We start from the raw sequence: 25,328 nt of genomic DNA on the forward strand, positions 1-25,328 counted from the left end.
GGGCAGGCTGTGCCGGAATGAGCAAAGTCGGCACGTTTTGTCCATCTCACGGTCTAGACCTTGCCCGTCCCCAGGGTCTGCTTGCTCCAGCGTGAGCTTCTTACTTGCAGCCTCACTTCAGCAGCGACCTGGGATGTTGGCATGCGTGCCCATGGGACACGTGTGCCCATGTGCTGCTCAGCCTGGGGCTGAACCATGTGCCAGCAGTTAGCAACAGACATGATCCCTGTAGCCATATGTGTTTTTAGATTCAAGTTTTGAAAAAATTTTGAGAAAGGGGCAGGCCTGGGGGACTAGTCTGGGAGGTGTGACCATGGCACGGTCATTGCAGTTGTCATTCTGTTTCCTCTATGGCATAGTCTCTGGCCCAGAGCTGCAGGACGGTCTTAGCTAAATGCTACAGGTGTTGGGGGCCGACATGGCCCTGCAGCAGGCCTGGTTGGGGGAGGCCTGGGCTCTGTACATGTCCACAGCCTCTGTTGTCCCTCCTGCTGCATGCCTGCCCTTGAGACACACCTGGCAGGGCTCCCAGGGTGACTCAGCTCCCAGAAGTCACGGCCTTGTGGGAGGGCCCCGCCCAGAGGGTAGAGACAGGGTGGACACAGCTCACCCTCACTCACACTGATGGTGCACACCTGCCCTCACGCTGGCAGCTGTGCTGGCTCGAGCCATGCAGAGAGATGAGGCCAGGAGGAGAGTGGGCCGGGGAGCGGGTGTGGGGTCTGCTCAGATGGCAGCACCGGCTGTGGGGATGCTGAGGCTGGCAGGGAGCGTCGAGGTCTTCTGGGCCAGGCGAGCGAGGGGATCAACACAGCAGACTCGAGGCCTGGCCGGTGCCAGAGTGCAGGGGTGCGAGTGGGCAGTGAAGACACATCTGAGTGGGAGAGCTCTTCTCACCCTCAGAAGTGTGGGTTTTAGTTTGATGACTCGGAGCAGCCAGGGCTGAGGAGGCGGGTGCTGGCTGAGAGGTGGCCTGAGTGTGGCCGGAATCCCTGGAGAGAGTTAGGTGAGGAGAGGCAGAGTGAGGCCCAGGGCAGCCACGTTCAGGGACATGCAGAGAAGGGGAGCACCTAGAGGGAGCTGGGGAGGCGGGGATCAGGCAGGGCAGCGTTCCCCTCTCACCTGAGGGCTGTGGATGGAGGCCTTCAAACTGCAGACAGTCCAAAATGTTGCCGAGCCCTTCATCTGACCTCAGCCCTGACCCCGCACTAAAGCCACAGAAGCACTGGCCATGTGCTGAGCACCAGGGGTGCGGCCTCGGGCAGGCGGGGGGCATGCTGGACAGAGGCCTTGTAGGGTGGGGCCAGTGGGGCAGATGACAGTAAGGAGAGCCTAGGTTGCTGTGGTGATGGTGCTGGGCCTCGGGACAGAGTAGAGGAGGGCTCAGGAATGAGTGGGTAGGGGTGGCTGGGGAAGACTCCATGAAATGGTGCCCGCTGGATAGAAAGGAGTCCCAAGGTGTGTGGATGCAGCTGCCTGCTCACCAGGGCAGACCTCAGGGGAAAAGCCCTGAGGCTAGGGTGGCAGGGTAGGGGAACTGGCAGAGGGGGGGGGTGGGAGAGGAACCCGGACGCCATCATGCAGACTTAGGTTTTCTCCACTGAGGTGGGGTCTTGGGTGGAAGAGCATGGCCCGGTTACATGGTCAGGGTCACTGAATGCTGCCTGGAGGATCAACTGGAGGGCAGCAGGGGACACACTGGGCCCTGGCCGTCCCCTGGGTGGGCAAAGGTGATGGCAGCAGTGGAGGGGCAGAGGTGCTCAGATTCTGGGTGCATTTTTAAGGCAGAAGTGACAGGGTTGTAACCACCAAATAAGGGTCGGTTTTGAGTTACTGATGAAAGGAAAAGATCACGAGTCTTCCTCCTTGCCTACCCCATACCCTCCCATGTCCCTGCCAGAGCGGGTCACAGGTGGAAGAAGATGAGGAGGGTGCAGACTGTACGTGCAGGGCCGGGACCCATCTCCGGCACGGAGAGCGAGGTCCGAGGGGGTGCTGTGTCACCTGACGCGTTATTGGACGCGGGGTCTGCTTCTCTGCAGGCAGTTTCTGTGGAGCTTCCGGCTTCCTGGGGAGGCTCAGAAAATCGACCGCATGATGGAGGCTTTTGCTTCACGCTACTGCCTTTGCAACCCTGGGGTCTTCCAGTCCACAGGTCAGTACTAACACACGGCCTCCCTCCGTCCCCTCATTAGGGCCCCTGGCTGGCTGGGAGGGGCCTGGTGGACACAGCCTGGGGGTTTGTTTGCTGTGGGCTGCTAAGAAGGTTCTGCCTCGGCCCTGAGCCAGGACAGTCTGCTGTGATCCCTGTCCAGAACAGGCCTGCCCAGGCGGCCAGTGGAGCTGTCCCACCAGGACACTTGGTCAGTCCTACTGGGCACCCCTCCCTGATGTAGGAATTCTAGACCATGTGCAGATCTGTCTGCAGCCTCTCGGGCGTCCTCCGAATGTGTTCTAGATACCTGCTACGTGCTCTCCTTTGCCATCATTATGCTCAACACCAGCCTCCACAACCACAACGTGCGGGACAAGCCCACGGCAGAGCGCTTCATCACCATGAACCGCGGCATCAACGAGGGAGGGGACCTTCCGGAGGAGCTGCTGAGGGTGAGTGTTGCAGAAGCGTGCGTCTGAGCACAGGACCGGGCAACCTCAGAGCCAACTCAGGACACCTGCAGCACCACTCCTCCTTCCTCTCTGTCCCTTACCTTGCCGTCAGTTTTCAGGATTAGCAGATTCCATCTGTGCTAACTGGCAATGCCGCATCTTTCTTTTAAGCATGTTCTTAGAGTCTCTTCGCTTCTCCAGCCCTGCCGAGCCTCACCCTTCTCCTGAGCTGAGAAGGGACAGGTGGCTTCTGCCCTGTGAACTCTGGGTTTGCTGCTGTTTTCCCTTCCTTACAGAATTTATACGAAAGTATTAAGAATGAGCCATTTAAGATCCCGGAGGACGACGGGAATGACCTGACCCACACATTCTTCAACCCTGACCGGGAAGGCTGGCTCCTAAAGCTGGGTGAGTGCTGGCGCTTTACTGTGTGGCCCGCGGTCGTCCCCTAGCCCATGGTCCTCAGAGTCCTCGTAGCCAGTGCCCCTAAGCAGAAGGTGGGTATGTCAGGGGCACAGCTGAGCACACGAGTGCTCCTGGTGGCTGATGCCCCAGAGCCGTGACTGCTCCCCTGAGCACAGCCTTCCAGAACAGGGCAGACAGGGGCGCACTCGGCTGCCCGAAAGCTGCCCAAACACGGCTCAGCTCCTGTCTAGATACAAGTCCAAGTCAGTTTCCTGTCCCCGAAGCAAGTGCGTTTACCTCGAAAGACCTCCGCGTGCCTTTCTCTTGGTTTGGCGTGGCTGTGATTTTGATGCGTGGTTTAAATGTGCCTTCTTGTTGTTTTCCTTCTGCCTGTGGCTCCCACCTTTCTGTTCTGTGACGGGCTGTCCCTGCTTGTTCTGCGTTAGGAGGTACGTACCCAGTGGCTTCCTGCCCCTGCCTCAGCTGCTCATGTCTCTCCTGGTTTCCTCTCCCCTTGCTGGCTTGTGTGAAGCTCGGGTGACAGCCGCCATTCATCTGACCCTGTGGCCTTGACGTGCTGGGCTCAGCTTTGGGGTTCTAGTGTGAGGTGACCCATGGGGCAGGGTCAGGGGTGGCTGTGATGCCCCAGAAGCACATGGCATGCTGTGCGGGGATAGCTTTGACTCCCTGCAGTTCTGTAGGGTATTGGGGACGGCCAGGAACCAGCGCCACCCCTCAGCGTCACCAGTCTCCTTCCTCACACCCACTGAGCATTGCCTACCTGCCATCCAGGGAAGACACCAGGTCCTAATGGCTCCCTTATGCTTTATGGGTGGTTTAAGTAGTTTTCAGGGGTCATTTTGACTCTGGGGATTGGGATTTTTGCCTTCCTCTTGACTTTAAATCCTGTGAGCTATGACAACTACTACATCAAGGCACTTCTGAGAGCAGATTGTTTCTTGTGGCGTGTCAGATATTAAAGGCAGCAAAAATTGGGGTGATTTTTTAGCAAGGAGAAGATACAGCTGCAGTGAGTGGTGAGGGTGCGAGCATGGGTGGGGCAGTGCCCCAGGAGCCCAGGGACTGTCATTCTGGTTCGAGGTGTCCACCTAGCCCTTGCTCTCCTGACCCGTCCCCGCTGTGCACCAGTTTAGGAGAGTCTGGATCTTTGCTAGAAACCTCACAGCGGTAGCCATGGGACTTGGAGGCGTAAGTAACCTCCGATGGAGGCCAGACTTTCAAACCGTGGGCAGCCAGTGGTTCTGCTGTGAAGGCAGGAGGAGGAGGGCACCGTGAAGTAACAAGGTTTGCACCAGGGGCAGAGTGAGTGGGGGTGCAGTTGATGAGAGCCTGCTGCTCCTGCATTGCAGAGGGCGCCCCCTGGTGGACGATGGCCTCCTAAGCGGAGCCACCATGCTGATGGATCGGCAGGGAAGCGTTGAGGGGCTGCGTTGTCTTTTTTTAATAACTTTTTAAATTTTTCTGCTGTTGTTACTGAGAATATATACAGCAAAATGTATGCTAATTCAGCACGTACCTACACGCACACCTGAGTGGCACTGATTCCATTCTTTGAGTTGTATAAACATTCTCACTCTCCATTTTCAAGTTGATTCTGCACCATTAACGTAAACTCACTGCCCCCTAAGGTTCCTGTTTATTCTAGTTGCTGTTGTCAGTTTGATCCCATGTAGATAGATCTTAAAAGACCAATGTGGGGTTGGCATTGTTATTAGCCCAATACCAGGGATGAACTAGGACACCCGCAGATGCAGAAAGCTGCTCCAGGCAGAGCCCCTGGGACACAGGTTGCCCCGTTGTACCTTTGTCTTCCTGGACCTCCATCTGACCCAGGCAGCCTCCGTACTCGCTGTGGTCTCAGGAGTGAAACCAGAGACCAGAGGCTGGTGTGGTCACTGTCCCGCGTGGTGGGTCACCAGCAGTGGCTGCGCCCAAGCTCCCGCCCTGTTGGGCCATGCAGCTCTCAGCACCCAGAGACTCTTGGCCTGGAGGCCTCATCCCTGCAGCTTTGAAGGCCCAGAATGTTACCATCCAGACCCAGGCCTGGCCCAGAGACAGCTGAGGGGCTGAGCAGGCCACAGGTCAGCCCTGAAGGTGGTGCACGTTAATAAGGACATCCAGCTCAGGCCTCCTTCACAGCCCCTGATCACTGGAGAGAGTCCCCCAACACAAGGCAAGCGCTTGGCCAGATGCACAAAACAGGCTTAGAAGGTGAAACGTTTGTCCCCGAGCATGTGCACAAAGGGCACAGGAGCACCCGAGTGTGACCTTGCTGAATTGCATCCTCCTAGTCAGTTAATTTGAAACCAGGTGGCACTTTGACAATCCCTGGACACCCTACTAGCCAGACGCATAATCTTTCCTGTGCGGTCTGCAGGGCCTGGTGAGTACTGTCAGTGAATCACAGCCCCTCCTCAAGTCCTGAGAATCTGTTGTGTTAAAAATGCACACAGGTTTGTGCTCAGAGTTAAGCTTTTGTGGCTGTGCACACACTGGCCTGATGACACCGGTGAAAGTGGGAGGAAAATGACGAGAAAGCAGGTTCTGCCACTGTTTCGGGGAAGCCAGGTTCCTTTTGGCAGAGGGGTGTGTGTATGGGTGGTGTGTGTGCATGTGGGTGGTATATGTGTGTCCTGTGTATGCGTGTGTGTAGTGTCTGCATGAGCGGTGAGTGTACATGTGTGTAGTGTGTGCATGTGGGTGGCGTGTGTGTGTAGTGTCTGTGCGTGGGTGTCTCGTAAAGCCTAGCTTCTCCTCTCCTTGTAGCTTGGCCCTGAGACCAAGGCACCGTCCCAACTCTGCCTGGGACTGACAGGGTGCCCTGGGCAGGGCTTTTATTTCCCAGGCCTGTGAGGCTACCCTGGCCTCAAGAATGGAGACCCGGGACTGAACCCTCCAGGATGTGCCACTGAATTTGGGAGCAGGGGCTAGCAGTCAGGGTGCAAGGAGCAGATAGCCATTCCTGGCAAAACTGTTTCTCCTGGGAGTTGGTGGTACAGGCCTAGCGATGGGCTTGGGGTAGTCAGGCCCAGGAATGAGCAAAACCAACAGATAGTACCTAATCCTATGTTGTGATGAGAGCTTCTGGCAGAGACAGTGTACAGACAGAGTGCCTGGGAAGGATCTCAGAGAACTTGGTGGAGGCTGAGCTGAGAGAAGGTGCTAGGAGGAGCAGTCGAGGCTCAGGGAGACCTTGAGGGAGTTTAGGGAGTTTGGGTCTTACACTGAGAGCAGGGGGAGCCCTGTGGGACTTCAAGCAGGGAGCCACTCGGCCAACTTATTTTTTTTCAAAAGATTCCTCTGGTGCTGTGTGGGGGCCGGTGGTAGGGGCAAGCGGGGTGCCGAGGCCAGAGAGGACACCTTGCCCTGCTCAGCACTTGGGGAGGACATGTGAGGGATGGAGGCGAGTGGAAGTGGGGTGCAGAAAGAGTTAGTGTGAGGGACGGAGTTGGGCGCGTGGAAGTGGGATGCTGAGGGAGTTGGTGTGAGGGATGGAGTTGGGTGCATGGAAGTAGGGTGCTGAGGTGAGTGCAAGTGGGTGCTGAGGGAAGAAGTGTGAGGAATGGAGTTGGGTGCGTGGAAGTAGGGTGCAGAGGAAATGTTTCGGGATCACGAGGGCTCGGCTCGCAGGTACCTAGAGCCCATCAGCTGTATCCTTCTTTTCTTGTGGCTTCTAGATTCCTAGCACATGTCTCTGTCCACCTGTCACTGGGGGACTTGGGGACAAGGTTGAGGTCCCATGTGATGCCACAGAGGAGTTGGGGGAGGTAGAAGGCCAAGGAGGGCCAGTGTGGGTCCGGGTGCCACCAGGGAAGCCAGGCCTGTGTTTGTCTCAGGGGGAGAATGGACAGACCTGTCTGGGGTGAGTGGAGAACCCCAGCAAGACACCAAGAGCCTTGGTGAGGCTGTGCTGTGCCACAGAACATGCAGCGGCCCAGGCGGAGGCAGGAGACTAGGAGGGGGCTCATGAGGCCAGGAGATGGGATGTCCCACCCTGGCAGGGAGGTGGCCTCAGGGAGGGCCTGAGGGAATCGTAGGCAAGCAAGCTCTGGCCGGCCTGGTATTCAGACAGACCCTCCTGACAGGGACGAGTGGTCAGGTAGGGGCGGGAGGAGCATCTGAAAAGGAGGTAGGGGGCTGCACCTTCCTGCCAGAGCGTGTCTTAGAGCCATGACTCCTACAGTGTGGCTGTTGCTTTTCCTCCCTGTGCTGCTGTGGGTGTGGACCTGGGGGAGGGGTGTGGGGGGGGGTGCCAGAGTGGGATTCTCTCAGGGCCCGCTATTGACAAGGTGGACAGGGCGGCCTTGAGCCTGGCGCTGGCGCACCCGTGCTGCACCTCGCCACACCTCTCCAGGCCACAAACAGCGACCTGTTAGGCTTCAGAAGGATGAGCCATTTGGGTTTAGTCTGTGAGGCAGGGCGAGGCCTTCCCAGTGCTGCAGAATCACAGGGAAAGGCAGTGGGGCACCTCCGCACCCTGCACACCTGCAGCGTTTTCTTTTGTTTCTGGCTGTCTGCAAACTGAAGCCCTGTCAAAGGCCATGTTAACGCTCCTGCCCCAGCCCTGGGTAACATTCGGCTTACAAGGGTTCCACTCAGAGCGTCCCTTCGTTTCACGTGTGACCCGCACAGAAGGCCTCCCGTAGTCCTGTCCTCATGCGCATGCTGTGTGGCTGCCTGAGCATACCTCACCTCACCACACCTCTCTCCTCACCTCACCTTACCTTACCTCACCTTACATCACTGTATCTCACTGTACTACATTGCATTGTGCCTCACCTCACCTCACCTCACACCTCACTTTACCTCACACCTCACTTTACCTCACACCTCACTTTACCTCACACCTCACCTCACACACCTCACACCTCATCTCATACCTCACACCTCATCTCACACTTCACCTTACCTCACACCTCACCTTACACCTCACCTCACCTCACACCTTACCTCACAGCACACCTCACCTCTCCTCACCTCACACACCTCACTTCACCTCACACCTCATCTCATACCTCACACCTCTCACCTCACCTCATCTCACACCTCATCTCACACTTCAGCTTACCTCACACCACACCGCACTGACTCACGGCCTCTATGTGGGGGGTGGTCCTGGCCCTGAGGGCAGACCCTCACCCTGACTGCACTGCCTTCAAGCTCTGAGAACCTGGGTGGAGCCCACAGAATGTCAGCAACCTCAGCACTGGGTACCTCTGGGGCCTGAAAAGTCATTTTCCACCTTGAACCCTTTGTCTCCCTTGAATTTGTTGCCCACAGCATGTTTTTCTCTTAATAAAAAAAAATTCACGTCAGCAGCAGGGGCAAGAAAGTGAAGCCAGTTTGACTGTCTCTGCTGCATGTCTATGGGTAGAAGGGAGTTCCTTTTCCTTCGTGAAAGGCGTCTGTCAGAGGAGCTGAGCGAGGTGTGTTCATGTGTGTTTCAGATCTTGTTACAAGATTAGTTCAGTCTAATAATTCCCTGGGCAAGGAGTAATTGACTGTGACGGATTCCAGGGCTGCCCCCGAGTATTCCGTAATGCGATAACCACCCTGGCCTAATAGGATTAGGTGACAGCAGATCCGGGGCGAGCGGACTGTGACCGTATCATATGGTCATCTCCATGTGGGGAAATTAAGCCCATCCATTACGACTAACTTTGCCGGGAAGATGACTGAATTATCCAGGCAATCTGGGGGTGCATGCGCGGGGGCCCCAGCAGTCATCCAGTTTTCCATCCAGTGCCACAAGGGATCAGATGGCCTTCAACAGCCAGGCCAGCACAGCTAGCTCAGGACTTTTCAGATTGTCAGGCTGAATGTCAAACACTTCCACGAAAAGGAAAGCTTAAAACCAAACTTGGTTCCTGGTCACATTTCTGAAAATTCATTAACTTGTTTAAGTCTGGGGGCCGCCACCCCGCTGTTGGGCCCTGGCGCTCAGCCTGCACCATCATGACTCACGAGACCTTCTGCTTGCAGGAGGCCGTGTGAAGACCTGGAAGCGGCGCTGGTTCATCCTGACGGACAACTGCCTCTACTACTTCGAGTACACGACAGTAAGAGCAAGCTCGGGGCCTGCCTGTCCCCCCGTGGTGACTGGCACCCACTCTAGGTGGAGAGGGATCTTCCAGGCCAATGGCCTGAGTGGATCTAGATGCGCCCCTTTCTCTTGTAGGACAAGGAGCCCCGGGGAATTATCCCGCTGGAAAACCTCAGCATCCGAGAGGTAGAAGACCCACGGAAACCCGTAAGATGGCTTTCTCTTGCCAAATTCTCTTTCAACAAACCAGACTCTCGCTTGGTGGCGGTGCAGAGGGAAAGGGCCCGAACCTGGGCATTTATGATCCTCCCCCAGCCCTTCAGTGATGTTCTTCCTTCTCTCTTCCCTCTTCCAGAACTGTTTTGAGCTTTATAATCCAAGTCACAAAGGGCAGGTTATCAAAGCCTGCAAGACAGAAGCTGACGGCCGCGTGGTAGAAGGGAACCATGTGGTGTACCGGATCTCTGCCCCGACCCCAGAGGAGAAGGAGGAGTGGATCAAGTCCATCAAGTGAGTAAAGTGCTCCACAGGGCCATGGAGGCTCCAGGGCTGTTTTCTTCTGACAGTTAGGTTTCAGAGTATGCACACGTGTGTGCACGTGTGCTGTCTCCCTGCCTGAATGTATACTTCTGTGGGCACGAGTGAACCCTTTGGTTTCCAGAAATTCTGAGGAGACTTCAGGTCTTAAGGATTTGGCTCTGCTCTTGTTAAATTACGATCAGGCTGATGGGTGGGGGCACTGTGTCTTACAGGCAGCACAGCCCCACACATGGATCTAACCTGACTTTTTCCCTTTTTTTCACCAGAGCGAGTATCAGTAGGGATCCTTTCTATGACATGTTGGCAACAAGGAAAAGAAGGATTGCCAATAAAAAATAAGAGCTTTCCTGGCTCAACAAGTAAAAACCAAAACCCCGCAGCAAAAGTGACTGAAGCGTCCTCCCCATGACACCTTGGACCACACTTCCTTAGGGCGTTTTCCAGAAGGCACGAGGCCAGGAGGCAGTGGTTTCTGTGTCGTGCTTACAAGTTCTCAAGTGAAGAGTGCTCTGGGGTCCGTGTCAGTGAACCAGGCTGCACACTCTGAAGCCTTCGGAGTGCCGTGGTCTGGGATCGTCGTTGTTGGTGAGGTTCCAGAAAATCTCCTTTCCTGCTGACCATCACAGCCCACGTAGATGTCCAAACACTCCCTTCTCAGTTTTCTCCACAGCAGCGCTTGGTGGAGCCATCAGGACTGTGCACCGACGCAGGGCTCGTTTTCTAGAGGTGGGAACTTCGCTCGTGCCAGCTGTGCCACACGTCAGCCGTTCCAGAAGCCACTGTTTTATGGCAACACAGGAAAGAAAAAGCTACCACTTTTTTATTCAGAATTCTTTTCTCAAATATATTATAGCTTTTATATGCTTTTTTATATTCTGAAATTATAATGAAAGATTCTTACTTTCTAACAGTAGTATTTTTAGAATGGCAGCTATAAATTTAACTTCTGGACACAAGTATATACTGTGCACTGAAAATATATATGCAGCGCCCAGAGGTTTGGTGAGGGAGAGGCATTTGCACTTTGGGGGCTGTTGCCAACCAGCTGGTGCTGGGGCACACTTGCCATTGTCAGGGAGGGAGAGGCGTGGGGGCCATGGCATGGTTTCCCCGTCTCCCGGAGGGGGGCCCGGGGTTCCTGGGGGAGAACGAGCACTTGGCGGGGAGGGGGGCAGCAGAAGTCAGGGCCCCAGGTGCGATGACACCTGGTACTGTGCTTAAGTTTTGAGAGTTTTTTGCCCCACCAGCTTTCTCTCAAATACTTTCCGGAAAGTAAATCGTTAAGTAGAAATTATGTTTTTGGGAGAGGTTTATACTATAACTGCTGAATCCCAGGAGACAGCTTTTTCCCTGGACACAGAGGCTGTATGTTGAACCACACGAAACTGCTGCTGTGGCTGGTTTGACCTGCACAAGGCGCAGTTCCATGTGGCTCAACCGAGTATGGGTCAGGCTGGCTTTGGACCACATTCTTCTCTTTAAAACCTGTCAGCAAAATGAACGCCTCATTTTGCTGACCTTCCAATAATTTGACCAAATTTCTTAATGGAGTTGGGACATATATGTAACTAGAAATAAGTTGTATTCTCTAGTACTGGACCATGTTTTCAGAGAGTTTGTCATGAGGAGGGAGAGAGCCAGCTCTGCGGTGGATGTGTCATTTAAAACACATACCTTGTCTAGACCAAACTAGTATGGCACTGGGGTCTTCTGTAAGCAGCGTGACCCCACGTAGGCCACCCTGGAGGACCAGAAGGTGCTGCCTCCGGTGGTGGTGGGTGCACACTGTGTCCGCTGAGGGGGCTCAGCCCCGACATGGCCGGGTCACCCAGACCTGGACTGAGGGTGCAGAGTGATCAGGGCTCCGAGTGGTGCTTTGGACCTTCAGGAAGGGGCTGGGGGACAGATGCAGCCTCCTTTCCTGATGTAAGCTACGTCCACATCCGGGACACACGTAACACAGGGGGCCTCCTGCACGTGACTGTCACTGGACAGCCTTGGCGAGGGACCTCCTGGCGCAAAGGCCTTCCTGTGCAAAATGAAAGCTCAAGACAGAAAAACCTCAGATTGTGTGCACTTGCTTCATTTTGAGTAGCTGAATAACTGCCTTATGCGTTGCCTTGATGCTGAGACTGAGTGGCTGGCCCTTTGCCTCTGGGTAGCTGACCTCGGTGTAGCTTTAAGGCACCCTGGACTGCAAGGGGCGCCCAGCCTGTAACTCCACCATGCGTCAAACCTACTTTTTGGTTCATCCCCAGATTTTTAGGCTTTGTTACTGTACTGATACCTCAAATTCAAAACTTTAATTTTTGAGAAAGGCAACAGTCGGCGTTCTCGGGCAGCCTGACTGGTATATATGCAACTCTGGCCTCCAGTCTTCCACCCCCACAGGAAAACTGCCTGGGCCACCAGACCCAAAGCTGGTGAGGACGTCCAGAGCCAGCGTGGGGCCAGCTCGTCAGTGTTTCACGCAGGAAAAACCACTTTCCTTTCTCCTGACTTTCTCACCCCAGATATGACCCTGGTGGCGCAGGGCTGCTTTGTTTGGGGTTTGGCCTCAGAGTGGTGTTGGGAAAAGCAAGCACGAAGGAGACACTTGATGAAGTCTGTTTCTCTGCCGTGTCATCTGTGACGGGACGTCACTGAGTCACTGAGGGGGTGTCACCGAGGCTGCACACAGGAGCTGTGCAGAACACGTGGTGCTTAGAGTCCGTGTAACGTGCCATCCTTCCAAGTGTTACGTGAAGCCGTCTAATTCTTGTGACAGTATTAATATGGTGGGCACAAAGCCATCGTGCCCACCTAGCCCCAGGCAAGCCTATTCCAGGAAGCCTGCCAGGCCGGGGCTGCCTGCAGGCGGCCGGAGACGGGACGGCCGTTTCATCTCGAGTGGGCAGGCCTGGTTTTCCTGCCTGAACTTGAGCCTGCTCAGTCACGTTCATCCTCCAGTGTCTACACTTTGTGCTTGAATCATTAGCTCCAGCTCTGGCCAAAGACAAAGCTTCCTCCAGAGACAAAAGGAGCAGGAGGCAGTGAAGAGGAGCGCCCCGTGGGGCCTGCAGCGTCCACAGCCTTGCCAGGCTCTCTCGCCAGGCCCCAGACAAGCACCGATGTCTTCAGGGTCAGGTAACGCTTTTGAACAATTAAATGTGGTACCAAACAGTCCAAATAGGAGCTATTTACCATGAAGCAGCACTTAGTGCTCCATAGAAAGCAATGCATATTTTTAAAGTTACGAATGCATATATCTGCATAGCTGTGCTTGCTGAGAACACAGGTCTATGGTAGACCAGAAACCACAAGTTGTGATTTCTCGTTTATTTTTTCTTAGAAAACATTTCTATTTACAGTCAATATAGTTAGTATGTAAATAATGTACATATATATGGATTTCTGGAATGTTTGTCAGTGTATATACTGCAACTTGCATGAAGAAATATTCTGTATCTTGATATCTTGTTGTAAAGTGAACAGTTAGTAAAGTTGGAGAGTGGCTATAAAAACTCTCTTGCAAAAATACTGTGTTCCCTCAATAAAAAATCAAATGTATTGCTAAGCAAGATCGTCTAAGATTTGGTTCTTTAAAACAGATACTGGTGGATCCGGCAACCCGCTCCCCAACTCTAAGCGCCAGGACGTCTGCAGGCAGGCCGGCTCTGCAGCCTGGCCTGTCTGCTGGAGGAGGTGAACGTGGATGAGAGCGAGGAAGTCAGGGGGAAGTGTCTGTAAGCAAATGGGAAACCAGCAGTAAAAAATAAGACACAAAATGTTTAATTTGCTGCCATTTATATACTATATAAATTTTACATGCTGTATATTTACAGTGGGGCAAGTGCTTTTTTAATCTTTAAAAAAACAAAGATCAAACTTTCGACATCTCTGAACAACACAAACTGTATAAACCATACAGATGATTCATATAACAAACTGTATTACATACAGTTTTCCCCACTCCATCTCCTGATGCAGGACCAGTGAATTATAAGTGTATCACAGTTTGATAGCATATCCATATTAAAAATAAAATCACAGTATGAATTTGTCTGTAACTAGGAACTTTAAGGGACCAAGCTGATGACTTAGACGCCTGTACCATATAGTCAAGACAAGAGACACTGTATCAAAAAGGGTTAGGTAATAAAAACATACTGTAGGCTTTACAAATGATGTTTGGATTATTACATTCATAATGTAAATACTCATCATAACTGGTAAATTGATTGGAATAGTTCCACGAAGTTCAAAAACAGAACTTGTCTATAAAATACATCTTCAAATCTTGAATACAACTAAAATATGAAGCAAATTAGTTTCTAGTATCAGACATTACAGAAAACAGACTGCTCTCAAAAGTGTAGTTGAGAGCTGTGAATCTTTAAATAAGTCTTTAAATTAAATACACACACTGTCAGTTGTTTGATAATTCCATGGTTTCCCGGTTGGTCTTGCACCAGATGTCTAACTGGAGGGACACTACATGAAATACAAGTAATCAACCTGAGTCTGTAAGGAAGCAGCATTTGAGATGTTCTATTCCAGGGCATTATTTTCAATGTGATTTATATACACGGTATTTTACAGTGGTCAGCAGTTGTAGAAAGTGTTCATCCATTTGGAATAAGGGCAATTAAGAAAAGGTAAAAACTAAAAAAAAAGTTCTCCATGGTAAAATCTGTACAGTATTTACTAAAGAAGCACCACGCAGATTTGAACAAAGTTATTTTCTATATTTATAATTTAAGCTGGGTTGGGGATGGCTTCTGTTGAACACGTTGGATCTGAAAGACAAGAGGCAGCAGACATCAGTGATTCCCGAGGCAGGAGGGGGCCTCCCCTTTCACCACACCAATGACTTACCCACAGCCTCCCCCCTGGCAGCTTCCCCAAGGTCTTTGGGGAGGCTCTCCCTCCTTAAGATGGCAACTCTGCCTGCCTGAGACTTAAGGAGCAAGGGGGCCAGCTGATCCACCTCAACCCGCCACTGCCGCTAGGGCTCAGGTTTCTTTAATTAGGCTTAGTTAGGTCTCTTCCTTGAGAAAGCCTGTGAATTAAATGCAAACTAATCTTCAGGAGAAAACTCAATTTAAAACTCATTTAAATCCCCATCACTAAGCAAAAGACACATTTGGACAAAATTTCTCTGAGGGGCAAAATGACTCACTGTCCCCTTTACCTCAGCATGTACAGGGTACAAACACCAGTGGCCATCTCCCCCAGCCACTGAGTAAAACCCCAGATTAAATTACTTCAACACCTTGACACTCAGGGTCAGAGTTTCCGTCTGCTATGATAATTTTTTTTTTTTTTTATGAGGCACCCACACCACAAGTCAAATAAAACAAAGTCATTTCCTCCTGAAAAGGGTGTGTCGCAACAGGCCTCCGAATGACTGCTAAGTCTGGCGTGTGGGGTCAGTGTCCCCGGCTTGGGCGCTGGGTCAGGTAGCCTAATGTGAATGGCGCTAACCCCTCAGTTCCCAGACCAGGTATCCCAGAAGCACAGGGAATAGGGAAAGAAGGAACGGAGACACCCAAGCTCCTCCCTTGGGGCAGCCGATTAGGCAGGCCTGGGTGGGGAAACAGGATTTTCCATTTATCAAATGACCGTCCCATTGACTTCTGATGCCATGAACTTTGCCAGCGTTTTTTTCAATGAAGGAGACAGAAAAACAGAGTGACTAAGTCTAAGGGACATAAATCTTCCCTGACAACGTTGGGAAAGTTTGAGGAAAAGAGGGCTAACTCCTCCAGGTGTCTGGACTTCACATAAAAAGCATTTGCAGATAGCGCAGAGCTTGCTGGGAAACAGCTAAGGGAGCAAGTTCCCCAGACGCACCTACCCCAGCTATGGCAGACACCTGGTGTCCTATCACCTAGCTACCAGGGGTGGGGCCGAGACCAGGAAGGCACTCCCTGACATTTTCTTCAAAGTTAACACTCCCTCCTCTGTGTCCCTCACCGGCTCTGTCAGCAATTATGAAACGAAATATGAAAACATCCTATCATAACTAGTGAATAGAACACAATATGAAAACAGCTTACCATAACTAGTAAATTGAGGCCGAGCATTCAATCACCTAGAAAGCAAAGGGTGGGAAACATTTTAATGAGGGTTCTGCACAGTGTTTAGTGCCTCTGCTCTGCAGGTGCCTTAAACGGTTACAATTAGCACCCTATCCTCTGAAGCCTCCTTTTGTCACCTGAAATCAGGCCTCTAGGAGGACAGGCACGGGTGTGTCAGGAGCTACTTCTCCAAGTGCTCTGCTGAAAGCGAGAGACAGTTCATGTGGTATTGAGGGGCCCCACGGGCGGGCTCCATCCACAGCCCCATCAGACAGACCAGCTCTCACGACAGAAGCATCTTAGGCTGAGCGGAACCAGAAACCATGAGTCAAATGAGAAAGGCCAAACGGGCAAAGTGCAGGACGGGGAACTTGAGACTCGTGGAAGATGGTCAGAAAGGGGTGTTCATCCCCGTCCAATGTCAAGAGTCCCCTCTGGGGAGGATGGACAGGACAGCCCTCGGGCCCCCACCCTGGCTGCCAACCAGGCAGGCCTCAGGTACAACTGGACCAGGGACAGGGCACAGGGTCACAGCTCAGACAAAGCCTTCTGCAGCCCTGACACCCTTGTCTGGGCTACAAATGTGAGGAAGCCCAGGACTGGCACTCAGCTCCTTTCCTCAGAGCCTCTGCCTCCTGGCAGCCCCTGGCCGCATCCTTACAGATGACCGGACAACTATGCAGCGGCCCTCCAGGCCCTGGCCAGCACCCAGGACAAGCCCATCTCACACTTAATCCTGACACGCCAGCACCATCAGAAGGGAATCCATCCTCACACCCCCTGCAGCCCAGTCACCAACATGTTCATGTGAAACCAGCTTTAAAATGTGTATAATTTCTTAAAACACAGGCAAGTTAAACAACAAAAACACAAAACAACCCAATCGAAAAATGGGCAGAGGACCTGAATAGACATTTCACCAAAGAGGACGTTCAAACAGCCAACAAGCACGTGAAAAGATGCTCAACGTCCTTAAAAAAAATTAGGAAAACGCAAACCAAAACCACATGATTATTATTAAAAAAATAAAAACAAAAAAAGGGTAAATAAGTGTTGGTGAGGATGTGGAGAAACTGGAACCCCCATCCATTGCTGGTGGTAATGTAAAACAGGGCAGCTGCTGGGCAAAAGTTTGGCAGTTCCTCAAAAAAGTTGAACACAGAACTACCATACGACCCAGCAATTCCACTCCTAGGTATATATGCACCCAAAGAACTGAAAGCAGGGACTCACGATACATGTTCACTGCAGCACTATTCACAACGCTGAAAGGTGGGAACAAGTTAAATATCCATCACCGCCTGAGTGGAGAAAGAAATTGCGGTACATACACACAACGGACTACTCAGCCAGAGAGAAATGAAGCCCTGATGCATGCCACTACATGCATGAACCTTGAACATCATGCTGAATGACATAAATCAGTTGCAAAAGAACAAATATTGTATGATCTTGCTTATGTCAGATAAGCAAATATACAGAAACCAAAGCTTATTAGTAGCTACTAAGCGTGGGGCGGGGGGAAGGGAAATTTTTGTTTAGGAGGCAGTGAGTTTACGTTAATGGTGGGGGAACAATTTGGAAAGGATAGGGAGAATGGTTACACAACTTGAAGAATGTAATCAATGTCACTGAATCGTACATGTAGAAGTTTTCAGACGGTGTAGCTTTTCCTATGTACAGGTAGTCCCTGACTTAACGATGTACTGGAGTTAAAATGAACCTCACTCACAACCGTGTTTTTTTCTGTACATTTTATCATAATATGTACTACATACAATGTTGAATGTGTAATTTGCTGATATCATTCTCAGATGTTCAATGTTACGATTTTTAAAGATATTGATAATAAAACGCAATAATGAAAACAAAAAATGAGGTATTTGACTTACATCAGAGCCAACTTACAACAGAGTCACTGGAATGGAACCCCGTCACGAAGTGGGGACTACCTATATGTTTTCACCACGATAAACACGCACACACAGAGCAAATACCACTCGAACCTTCACTTCATGCGGGCAATGGCAATTTTTCATCTGCTACTTGCTGTTCACAAACTTCTAACACTAAGAGGCTGTAATCGTCCTCCCAAGAGAACAGTTTTCTGGCTCTCTGCACACCAACATTTTGTGGGGCCCGTGTGCCTCCCTTAATCAACAGTCGAACATGGACTGTGGGCCAGTGGAAGGGCCAAGTGGTACCTCCTCTTCCATGTCTCCCCCGTGACACATCAACACCACCATCAGCCCGGGACACCGTCAGGAACCAAGAAGCCCAAAAGGGCTCTGAGCAACTGAGATGGTGCATCAGCTCCTGCGATAATAGCGCGCGCTGTATCTGTGAACCACGGGGGCTGGGGCAGGGGTCGCAAACTGCTTCTGTAAAGGGGCAGATGGTAACCACCACAGGCTTTGCAGGCCATGGAATCTGTCACAACTCCTCAACTGGGCCGCTGTAACACCAAAGCAGTCACAGCCAATAGGTAAATCAACTGAGTGTGGCTGTGCTCCAGTAGAACTTTTTCATGGACACTTAAATTTGAATTTCATGTGAAATGAATTATTCTCGTTTCGATTTTTTCCAACCATTTTAAAACATTACAGCCAACAACAAAAAGACAACCCAATCAAAAAATGAGCAAAGGACTTGAACAGACATTTCACCAAAGAGGATATTCAAATAGCCAATAAGCAGATGAAAAGATGTTCAGCGTCATTACCCGTTTAAAAAAAACGAAAACAAACCCATTGATGCTGAGTCAATTCCAACTCAGAGCAACCCAAAAGGAAAGCACAGAACTGCCCCATAGGGTGTCCAAGGAGAAGCTGGTGGGTTCCAACTGCCCACCTTTTGATGAGTAGCCTGAGCACTTAACCACTGCACCATCAGGGCTCCAATTAGCTATTAAGCAAGCCAAACCAAATCTACTGCCATCAAGTTGATTCCAACTCCTAGCAACTCCCTACAGAACAGAGTAAAACTGCCCCATAGAGTTTCCAAGGAGTGCCCCGTGGATTCAAACTGCTGACATCTTGGGTTAGCACCCATAGTGCTTAATCACTATGCCACCAGGGTTTCCTTAGCCATTAAAGCAAAAAAAAAAAAAACCCACTGCCGCCAATTCGATTCTGACTCATAGCAACCCTATAGGACAGAGTAGAACTGCCCGAGTTTCCCAGGAGTGCCTGGCAGAATCGAACTGCCGACCCTTTGGTCAGCAACCGTAGCACTTAACTACTATGCCACCAAGGTGTCCAGTCCTTAGCCATTAAAAAAAAAAAAAATAGCCATTAGGGAGATATACATCAAAACCACAGTGAGATACCCCCTCACCCCCACTAGAATGGTGATGATAAAAGAAAAAAACAGGTGTTGGTGAGGATATGGAGGAACTGGAACCCTCATCCACTGCTGGCAGGAATGAAAAATGGTACAGGTGCTGTGGAAAAGAGTTTGGCACTTCCTCACAAAGTTGAACACAGACTTACCATATTACCCAGCAATCCCAATCCTAGGTATTTACCCAGAAGATGTGAAAGCAGGAACACAAACGAAAATGTGTACACCAGTGTTCGGTGCAGTGCCTTTCACAACAGTCAAAAGGCGAACAACCCAAATGCCCATCAACAGATGAGTGGAGAAACAAAATGTGGTCTACCCTACGGGGGAATACTGTGCAACTGGAAAGAGAAATGAGGTCCTGCTCATGCCACAAACCTGCATGGACACCGAAAACACTATGCTGAGTAAAACCAGGCAGTCACAAAAAGCCAAACACTGTATGATCTCACTTATATAAAATAGGCAAATACATAGAAATCAAAGCTTATTAGTGGTTACTACGCAGGGTAGAGAAGGGGTAAGGAGAAATTCTGCTTAAGGGACGGGGGGTTTATGTTAATGGTGATGGAATAATTCAGAAATGGTTTGACAACATGAAGGATGGAATCCGTGTCACGGACTTATACACATAAAAGTTACTGGGATGGTATACGTTATGTACATTGGTACAACACGCACATAAAAAACGTTACAATCATTCTTAACTTGCAGAACCTAGAAAGGCAGGCCGTGGAAGGCTTTGGCCCCAGGGCCGCTCTAGGTCCACTGATTTACATCCATGCCTTTCTAATAAGGCTCAGTGCCCCTTTCCAGGGTCAAAGGTTCTTGGAAGCAAATTAGAAAAGGGGAGAAGGGCTACTTTACATGCACTCAGAGAGCAGAAGGGGCTTCTAGGTTCAAGGAAGACACAGAGTTGTGCAGAACAGACACAAGAATGCACCAAGGCAGAACCCTTGAGCATCACTCTGCTCAAGGCCTAGAACTAATGTTTCCAATGACCCAAGTCATCAAATTATGAGGGAGATTATACTCAGAATGCCAGAGGTTTACGGATTCAGGAGAGCAAAAATATTTCTATCAAAAATGGTTTGAAGGGTTCTAGTCCTTAAAGGAGGAGCCCTGGTGGCACAGTGGTTAAACGCTCAGCTGCTAACTGAAGATTGGTGGTTCGAATCCACCAGCCACTCCATGGGAGAAAGATGTGGCAGTCTGCTTCCATAAAGATTACAGCTTTGGAAACCCTGTGGGGTAGTTTCTGTCCTACAGGGTCACTATGAGTCGGGATTGACTTGACGGCAATGGGGTTTTTTCAGACCTTAAGGACTCGAACACACAGATACCCAAAGCCATATACTCCAGGGGCTCCAGATTCCAGGTTCTGTCGGGCTGGTTGTACATAACTTGGGCTTCCAGTGAATACTAAGGCGTCAGTGACAAATGTCCAAACCATGCAAGTGAGCCACATTCCACGCCTGAGAGTTGGGGCTGGAGGAAACGGGGCAGTCAGGGGACCTACTCGTAATTGTATACCCTTTCGTGCCATTTGTGGATTTTTTTTTTTTTTGCATGTCAATTACCTTCTAAAAATTTTTTTTATTAAAAAAGTATTTTCTCTGTTCTTAATTCCAAGTATGTGTCCCCTCTTACCCTGGCCACACTCAGAGAGATGACACTTGTCACCCCTGCTTTCCATCCTTAGATGTTTTGTTTTCTCGCGGCAAGGTCCGATGCCTTCTAGAGGCTGGCCATCGGTGAGAGGAAAGCCGCCCTCGGCTCGACGGATATGGTCAACAGTCTCATAGCTAGTGGCCTTGGGTAAGTGTAGTACTGAATCTTTAATAAAGTCCTCTGATTTTCTTGAATGTCTCTTCTTTTTCTTCTTCTTTTTTTTGTGTCTGTGGAGGTCAGCATCAGAGTAGGCAACTGAAAGGTCTGAATCCTGCTGATGCCTGCAGGAGAATATGCCAGAATAAAACAGTAAGAAAAGCAAAACTGCCTAGCTGTTAGACCCACGCGTTGGTCTAACACAGGTGAAACGCTAATTAAAAACGTGTTGTTTTCATTGCAATAACTGTTTCGGTTCAGGGCCATGAACTCGTCAGCTTCGGCTCTACCACTGGCTCCTCCCTTGGCCGCCTGGAGCTCTGCGCAGGGGCCAAAACCCTGCAGGAGAATCTGGCTGTTCCCGCAACTAGTGGCTCAAGGAGGAAAAACGCTCCTGCCAGGTGTCTCAGCACACAGCAGCGGCGGTGTTCATGATTCCCTTTTCCCTCAGGTAACCACTGTTTATTTACCCAGGGCTTTTCGTCATCTTTTCCCAGGGTTTCAATTTTAAGAACTGTCTGCTAAACTACAGAGTAATTCTGTTCTTGCCTCTCCAACACATCATGGATTAAGTCATTTTCAAGACACTCACGAAACAATTTATTTTTAAAAATACAAAGCCCAATTTCCCAAGTGGATTTCAAATTGACAAATGGAGACAAAAAGAGACAAAGGCCAAGGTAACGAGCAACCTGTCTCAGACCCCCACTCTGGCAGGCAAATGTCAAAAGGAGAGTGGCCTCCCATCTTCTGCCCACCCCGACAGCCACTGAACACGAAGAAAACAAGAGATGAGAAAGTACAACCTCCTCAGGTGAATAAGGACACTGGCGCTAATTCTGAAGACAAAGACTCCCTGGTTGTCATTCACAGGACATCACGCACGTATCCCTACAAGTCCTACGAGCCAAAGGTGGCGACACCATTTTGAAAAATGAGGTTGTCGGGCATTTTACTATATACCAGGGAAATAACATTTACCTTAAAAGCACAAGTGAGTTTTAGAAATCTGCAAAAACAGTGAAATCTCAAAACCCACAAAGATGAACTGCAAATCAAACTAATACAAACATGACACGGCCGGGCTAGAAGAGAGGAAGAAAGGGCAGGCGGCTGAGCAGCAAACAGCTTGCAGCCTGGGCACCGCTTCTCCCCCGACCGCAGGCCAACGTGCAGCCCCCACACCTACCTGGAGTCCCGATCTCGGTGTTTGTCTTTGGATTTCTTTTTCTTCTTTGACTTTTTGTGCTTTTTCACTTTAGGCTCCTCGAAGGACTCTTTCTGTAAGCTTCTCCGGGCCTTCCTTTCTACGTTGCTGTCATTCATTTCTACACTACCATATCTCCGTTTCCGTGACTTTACGTTATCGTGTTCATGAAATCGATCGGATAGGTGACAACTGATGTCTTCAGCTACAAGTGCAATTTTCTCGTGGGGGTATTTCTCCGGGTACAGAGGAAGCGAGTGGGGCGGGCCTGCCCTGGGGCTGCTGAAGTGGTGCCGGTCCTTGTCTTTAGCAGCCAGCTCATAGCCCTTCCTGCCCTTATAGTAGTCCTTGTATGGCCGGTTACTGTACTGACCCGCTTTGTCGTAGTCCCGGTCGCTGTGGAAAGGCTTCCACTCCCTGCCCTCCCAGGCCGTGTAAGGGGCGTATCTGTCATGGTAGTAGCGACACTTGTCCCATCGTGTTTTGTCAGGGTAGTACTTCTCCCGGCCCCAGCAGTGTTCACTTTCTGAATGGTGGTACCGGCTCCATTCCTGGTCTGACCCGCTCCGGTTCCGAGAGTGGTGGTGGCTGTACCGGCCCAGAGAGTGGTGCTCGCTGGGGCTGCCCCGCTCGCCGTGAGCCGGGTGCTGCTGACTCCCGTTGCAGTGCTCAGGCTTGTGGCGCTCCTGCTTGGGCCGCTCCCGGATGTAGGGGTGCCGCTGCTTGTGGTAACGATCCTCGGTCTTGCTCCTGCTTTCCCTGGCGCGCTCGCTGCTGGAGGAACGCTCTCGTCGGTTCCGGTAATGTCCTCGATCGACCTTCCTGAGGCTGCTGATTTTTTCCTTGACTGGAGAACGATCCTGAACTTTCTGCCCGACCTTATTTTCTTCGCATCTCTCACCATTACTTTGCTCAGGGGCCCCATCTGAGTGATTTTCTGTGATCGGGCCTAACTGAGGAGAGGGCAGCTCACCTGTGGACACGCCTGAGCTTTTAGGAAGGTCCTCCAGTTCTCGGCATTTCTCCCTACTGACGTAAACCAAGAGTTTATGCTCACATTCACCATCTGAGTTTACTGAGGGAGCTGGAGCCACCTTCTCCGCTGCTTCCACCGATGCTCTGCCCTGTGGACTCTCTATTAACGTCCCATTTGTATCCTGTGATGGTTTGATCTGATCGCTGGTTAAATTCCCAGGGTCACACCGTTTAGAGAGGGGATCATCCCCTAAGGTACTCTGGTTGGCATTACAGAGACTGTTGGTGCTGGGCAAAGACTCAGCGGGTTCTGTGCAACCGTTTTCGGAGGCTTCTTCTTTGGTAGATTTGACACTGGGCTCAGAGGGAAGCAACGCCTTCTTTAACTTGCTGCTGAGACTTGAAACTGTCTCCAGGTTCTCGCAGGGATCCAGAGTGCTCCTGGCAGCCTCTGGTTCGGCTTCGCGATCCTCTTTGGGGTTCTTCTCTGTTCCAGTTGCGCTGCAGCCCCCACCAAAATAAGTAAATAAGATAATTAGCTTGATTAGCTAACAGGGTTCTGTCATTAACTTACAGGGACAAATACTTCAAAATATCCATTTGCCCAATATTTTATACCTTTAAATATATTTGGCTAAAACCCGGCATCAGACTTGTCATCCTTGGAAACTTGGAATTTTCTCTTTCCCTTGTTAGAAAAAAATACAAACTTTCATATCAAGCCTACCTCTTATCCCACCTTCCAGCATGAGCAGTTCTGCAGCTCAAGGCTCCTCCTGTCCCCAAGCGTAGTTCTCATTTTCCTTAATGACTCAGTCTAAACAATCCAGGCAGCTAAACGATGCTCCCGCTTTTCCTCTGAGTGTCTCCTGGAGCCTCAGAGCCAGCAAACAGGGCCAGCAGCTCCCTGGAGTCTTATAAATTGTGAGGAATCGCTGAAGCCTCAGAAAAACTTTCTCTAGTAAAGGAACCTGTCCTTGATTGCTACTGAGCTTTTGATATAATCTCAAGATTAATGAAAGCTGCCAGGAAGCAGTAAAAACCCTACAGTGATCTCCACTGTTCAGGGTGGATCTATCTGGGGCCTGAACGCATATGCAGTCGATGCAGAGACGTTCCCTACAGTGTGGGAGCGAGCATCTCAGCCAGCTCATAACGCAACTGGCGCCTGGCCACAGCAGACATGGTTTGCTTACACAACCATCTGCACCAGCTCTCCTGCACACGAGATCTGAGGACCACTGAGCCAGACCAGGAAAGGAAATAGGGGAGAGTCATTATGCGAACAACTGAGCACTGACACCATTCTACCTTTGGGGTATGCTGGGACTGAGCGGTCTTCTGCGCCTATAGGATTTGCAACACCCTGTTTTAATAATTAGGCCTCATTCCAGTGGTTCTCAGTAAGGGCAGTCCCACCTGCTGGGGGCCATTTTGGAAATGGAGAGGCATTTTGGGGTTGTCACAATGATGGGGGACTTCACAGCACAGAGCAGTCCTCCATCATGAATCAGTGTCCTACGTCTCACACATCCTGACGTTCATGTGAATGAAAAACCTGGTTATATTATTTGCACAATTTTAAGAGACACTCAAATTTTCAAGAACGCATCTACTGTGTAAACCTAGAGATGATGGCACTAAAATTTGGTCAGAACTTCACCAAAACGTTCACCTTTAGAACGCTGGTATTGCTGATGGTGAGTCTGTTCGTGGTCCCCAGCACACCTGCGGAGTCCACTCCACACCGCCTCACGCAGGTGGATCTGTGTGCAAATGTGAGCACCTGCCTGCCCTACCCTGCCTGGGAGGAGTGCAGCCCCACCTGATTACATACTGCAATAGCTACATTATTATAAATTCCTTTCATTTCTTTCAGCGTTATTATAGTTAGGTCAATACACTGATTTTTGTAAAAATTAATATGGGAACAGGTTCTACCTATGAAATTAATTTTAGAATAGCAGAGAGGGCATTAGAAAACATTTGCTACTCGATAGCTGAGAGCCCCTGCCCTATAACTTTGGCGCATCTTTATATATTTGTTTGTCATTACAAGGATAAGCGAGACAGTGCTGGGTGTCTATGGAACACATGTGCCAACAGGATGCCTAACCAGAGAGAGAGTGGCTATGCAGAAGAAAATGTTAGTGCAAACATGTCCTGTTCTCATGGACTTGACTAATTTTTTCAACTTAATTTTCTAAAAGACAAATTAACAAATTCTATAGATATTGTTCAGATCATTCCAGGAATCGAAGGGCTCATTACAAGACTTTCTACAGAGTTAAAACATGGA

General features: G+C 50.5%; 2 protein-coding genes across 7 annotated transcripts in view; one reads left to right on the forward strand and one right to left on the reverse strand.

The window, feature by feature from the left end:
• Positions 1 to 13,172, forward strand: part of CYTH3 (cytohesin 3) — an 87,700-nt gene extending 74,528 nt beyond the window's left edge. For all 3 annotated transcript variants that reach the window (XM_049905147.1, XM_049905148.1, XM_049905149.1), the window contains exons 7-13: positions 2,043 to 2,155; positions 2,459 to 2,607; positions 2,904 to 3,015; positions 9,016 to 9,092; positions 9,212 to 9,283; positions 9,432 to 9,586; positions 9,883 to 13,172. In XM_049905147.1, coding sequence (XP_049761104.1) covers positions 2,043 to 2,155; positions 2,459 to 2,607; positions 2,904 to 3,015; positions 9,016 to 9,092; positions 9,212 to 9,283; positions 9,432 to 9,586; positions 9,883 to 9,955 — 751 coding nt within the window. In that variant the 3' untranslated portion in view covers positions 9,956 to 13,172. The remainder of the gene's footprint in view (positions 1 to 2,042; positions 2,156 to 2,458; positions 2,608 to 2,903; positions 3,016 to 9,015; positions 9,093 to 9,211; positions 9,284 to 9,431; positions 9,587 to 9,882) is intronic.
• A 227-nt stretch (positions 13,173 to 13,399) lies between these two features.
• The window catches only part of USP42 (ubiquitin specific peptidase 42), a 59,067-nt gene continuing 47,138 nt past the window's right edge, over positions 13,400 to 25,328 (reverse strand). For 3 of the 4 annotated variants that reach the window (XM_049905142.1, XM_049905143.1, XM_049905145.1), the window contains exons 15-16: positions 22,037 to 23,530; positions 18,395 to 20,972 (exon numbers count right to left, since the gene is read on the reverse strand). In XM_049905142.1, the coding sequence (XP_049761099.1) occupies positions 20,597 to 20,972; positions 22,037 to 23,530 (1,870 nt within the window). In that variant the 3' untranslated portion in view covers positions 18,395 to 20,596. Of the gene's footprint in view, positions 14,395 to 15,657; positions 15,693 to 18,394; positions 20,973 to 22,036; positions 23,531 to 25,328 lie in introns of those variants that run through there. The other variant, XM_049905146.1, reaches the window with a different exon arrangement.

Source organism: Elephas maximus, chromosome 12 (genome assembly GCF_024166365.1).
Source record: "Elephas maximus indicus isolate mEleMax1 chromosome 12, mEleMax1 primary haplotype, whole genome shotgun sequence".
Classification (NCBI taxonomy): Eukaryota; Metazoa; Chordata; class Mammalia; order Proboscidea; family Elephantidae; genus Elephas; species Elephas maximus.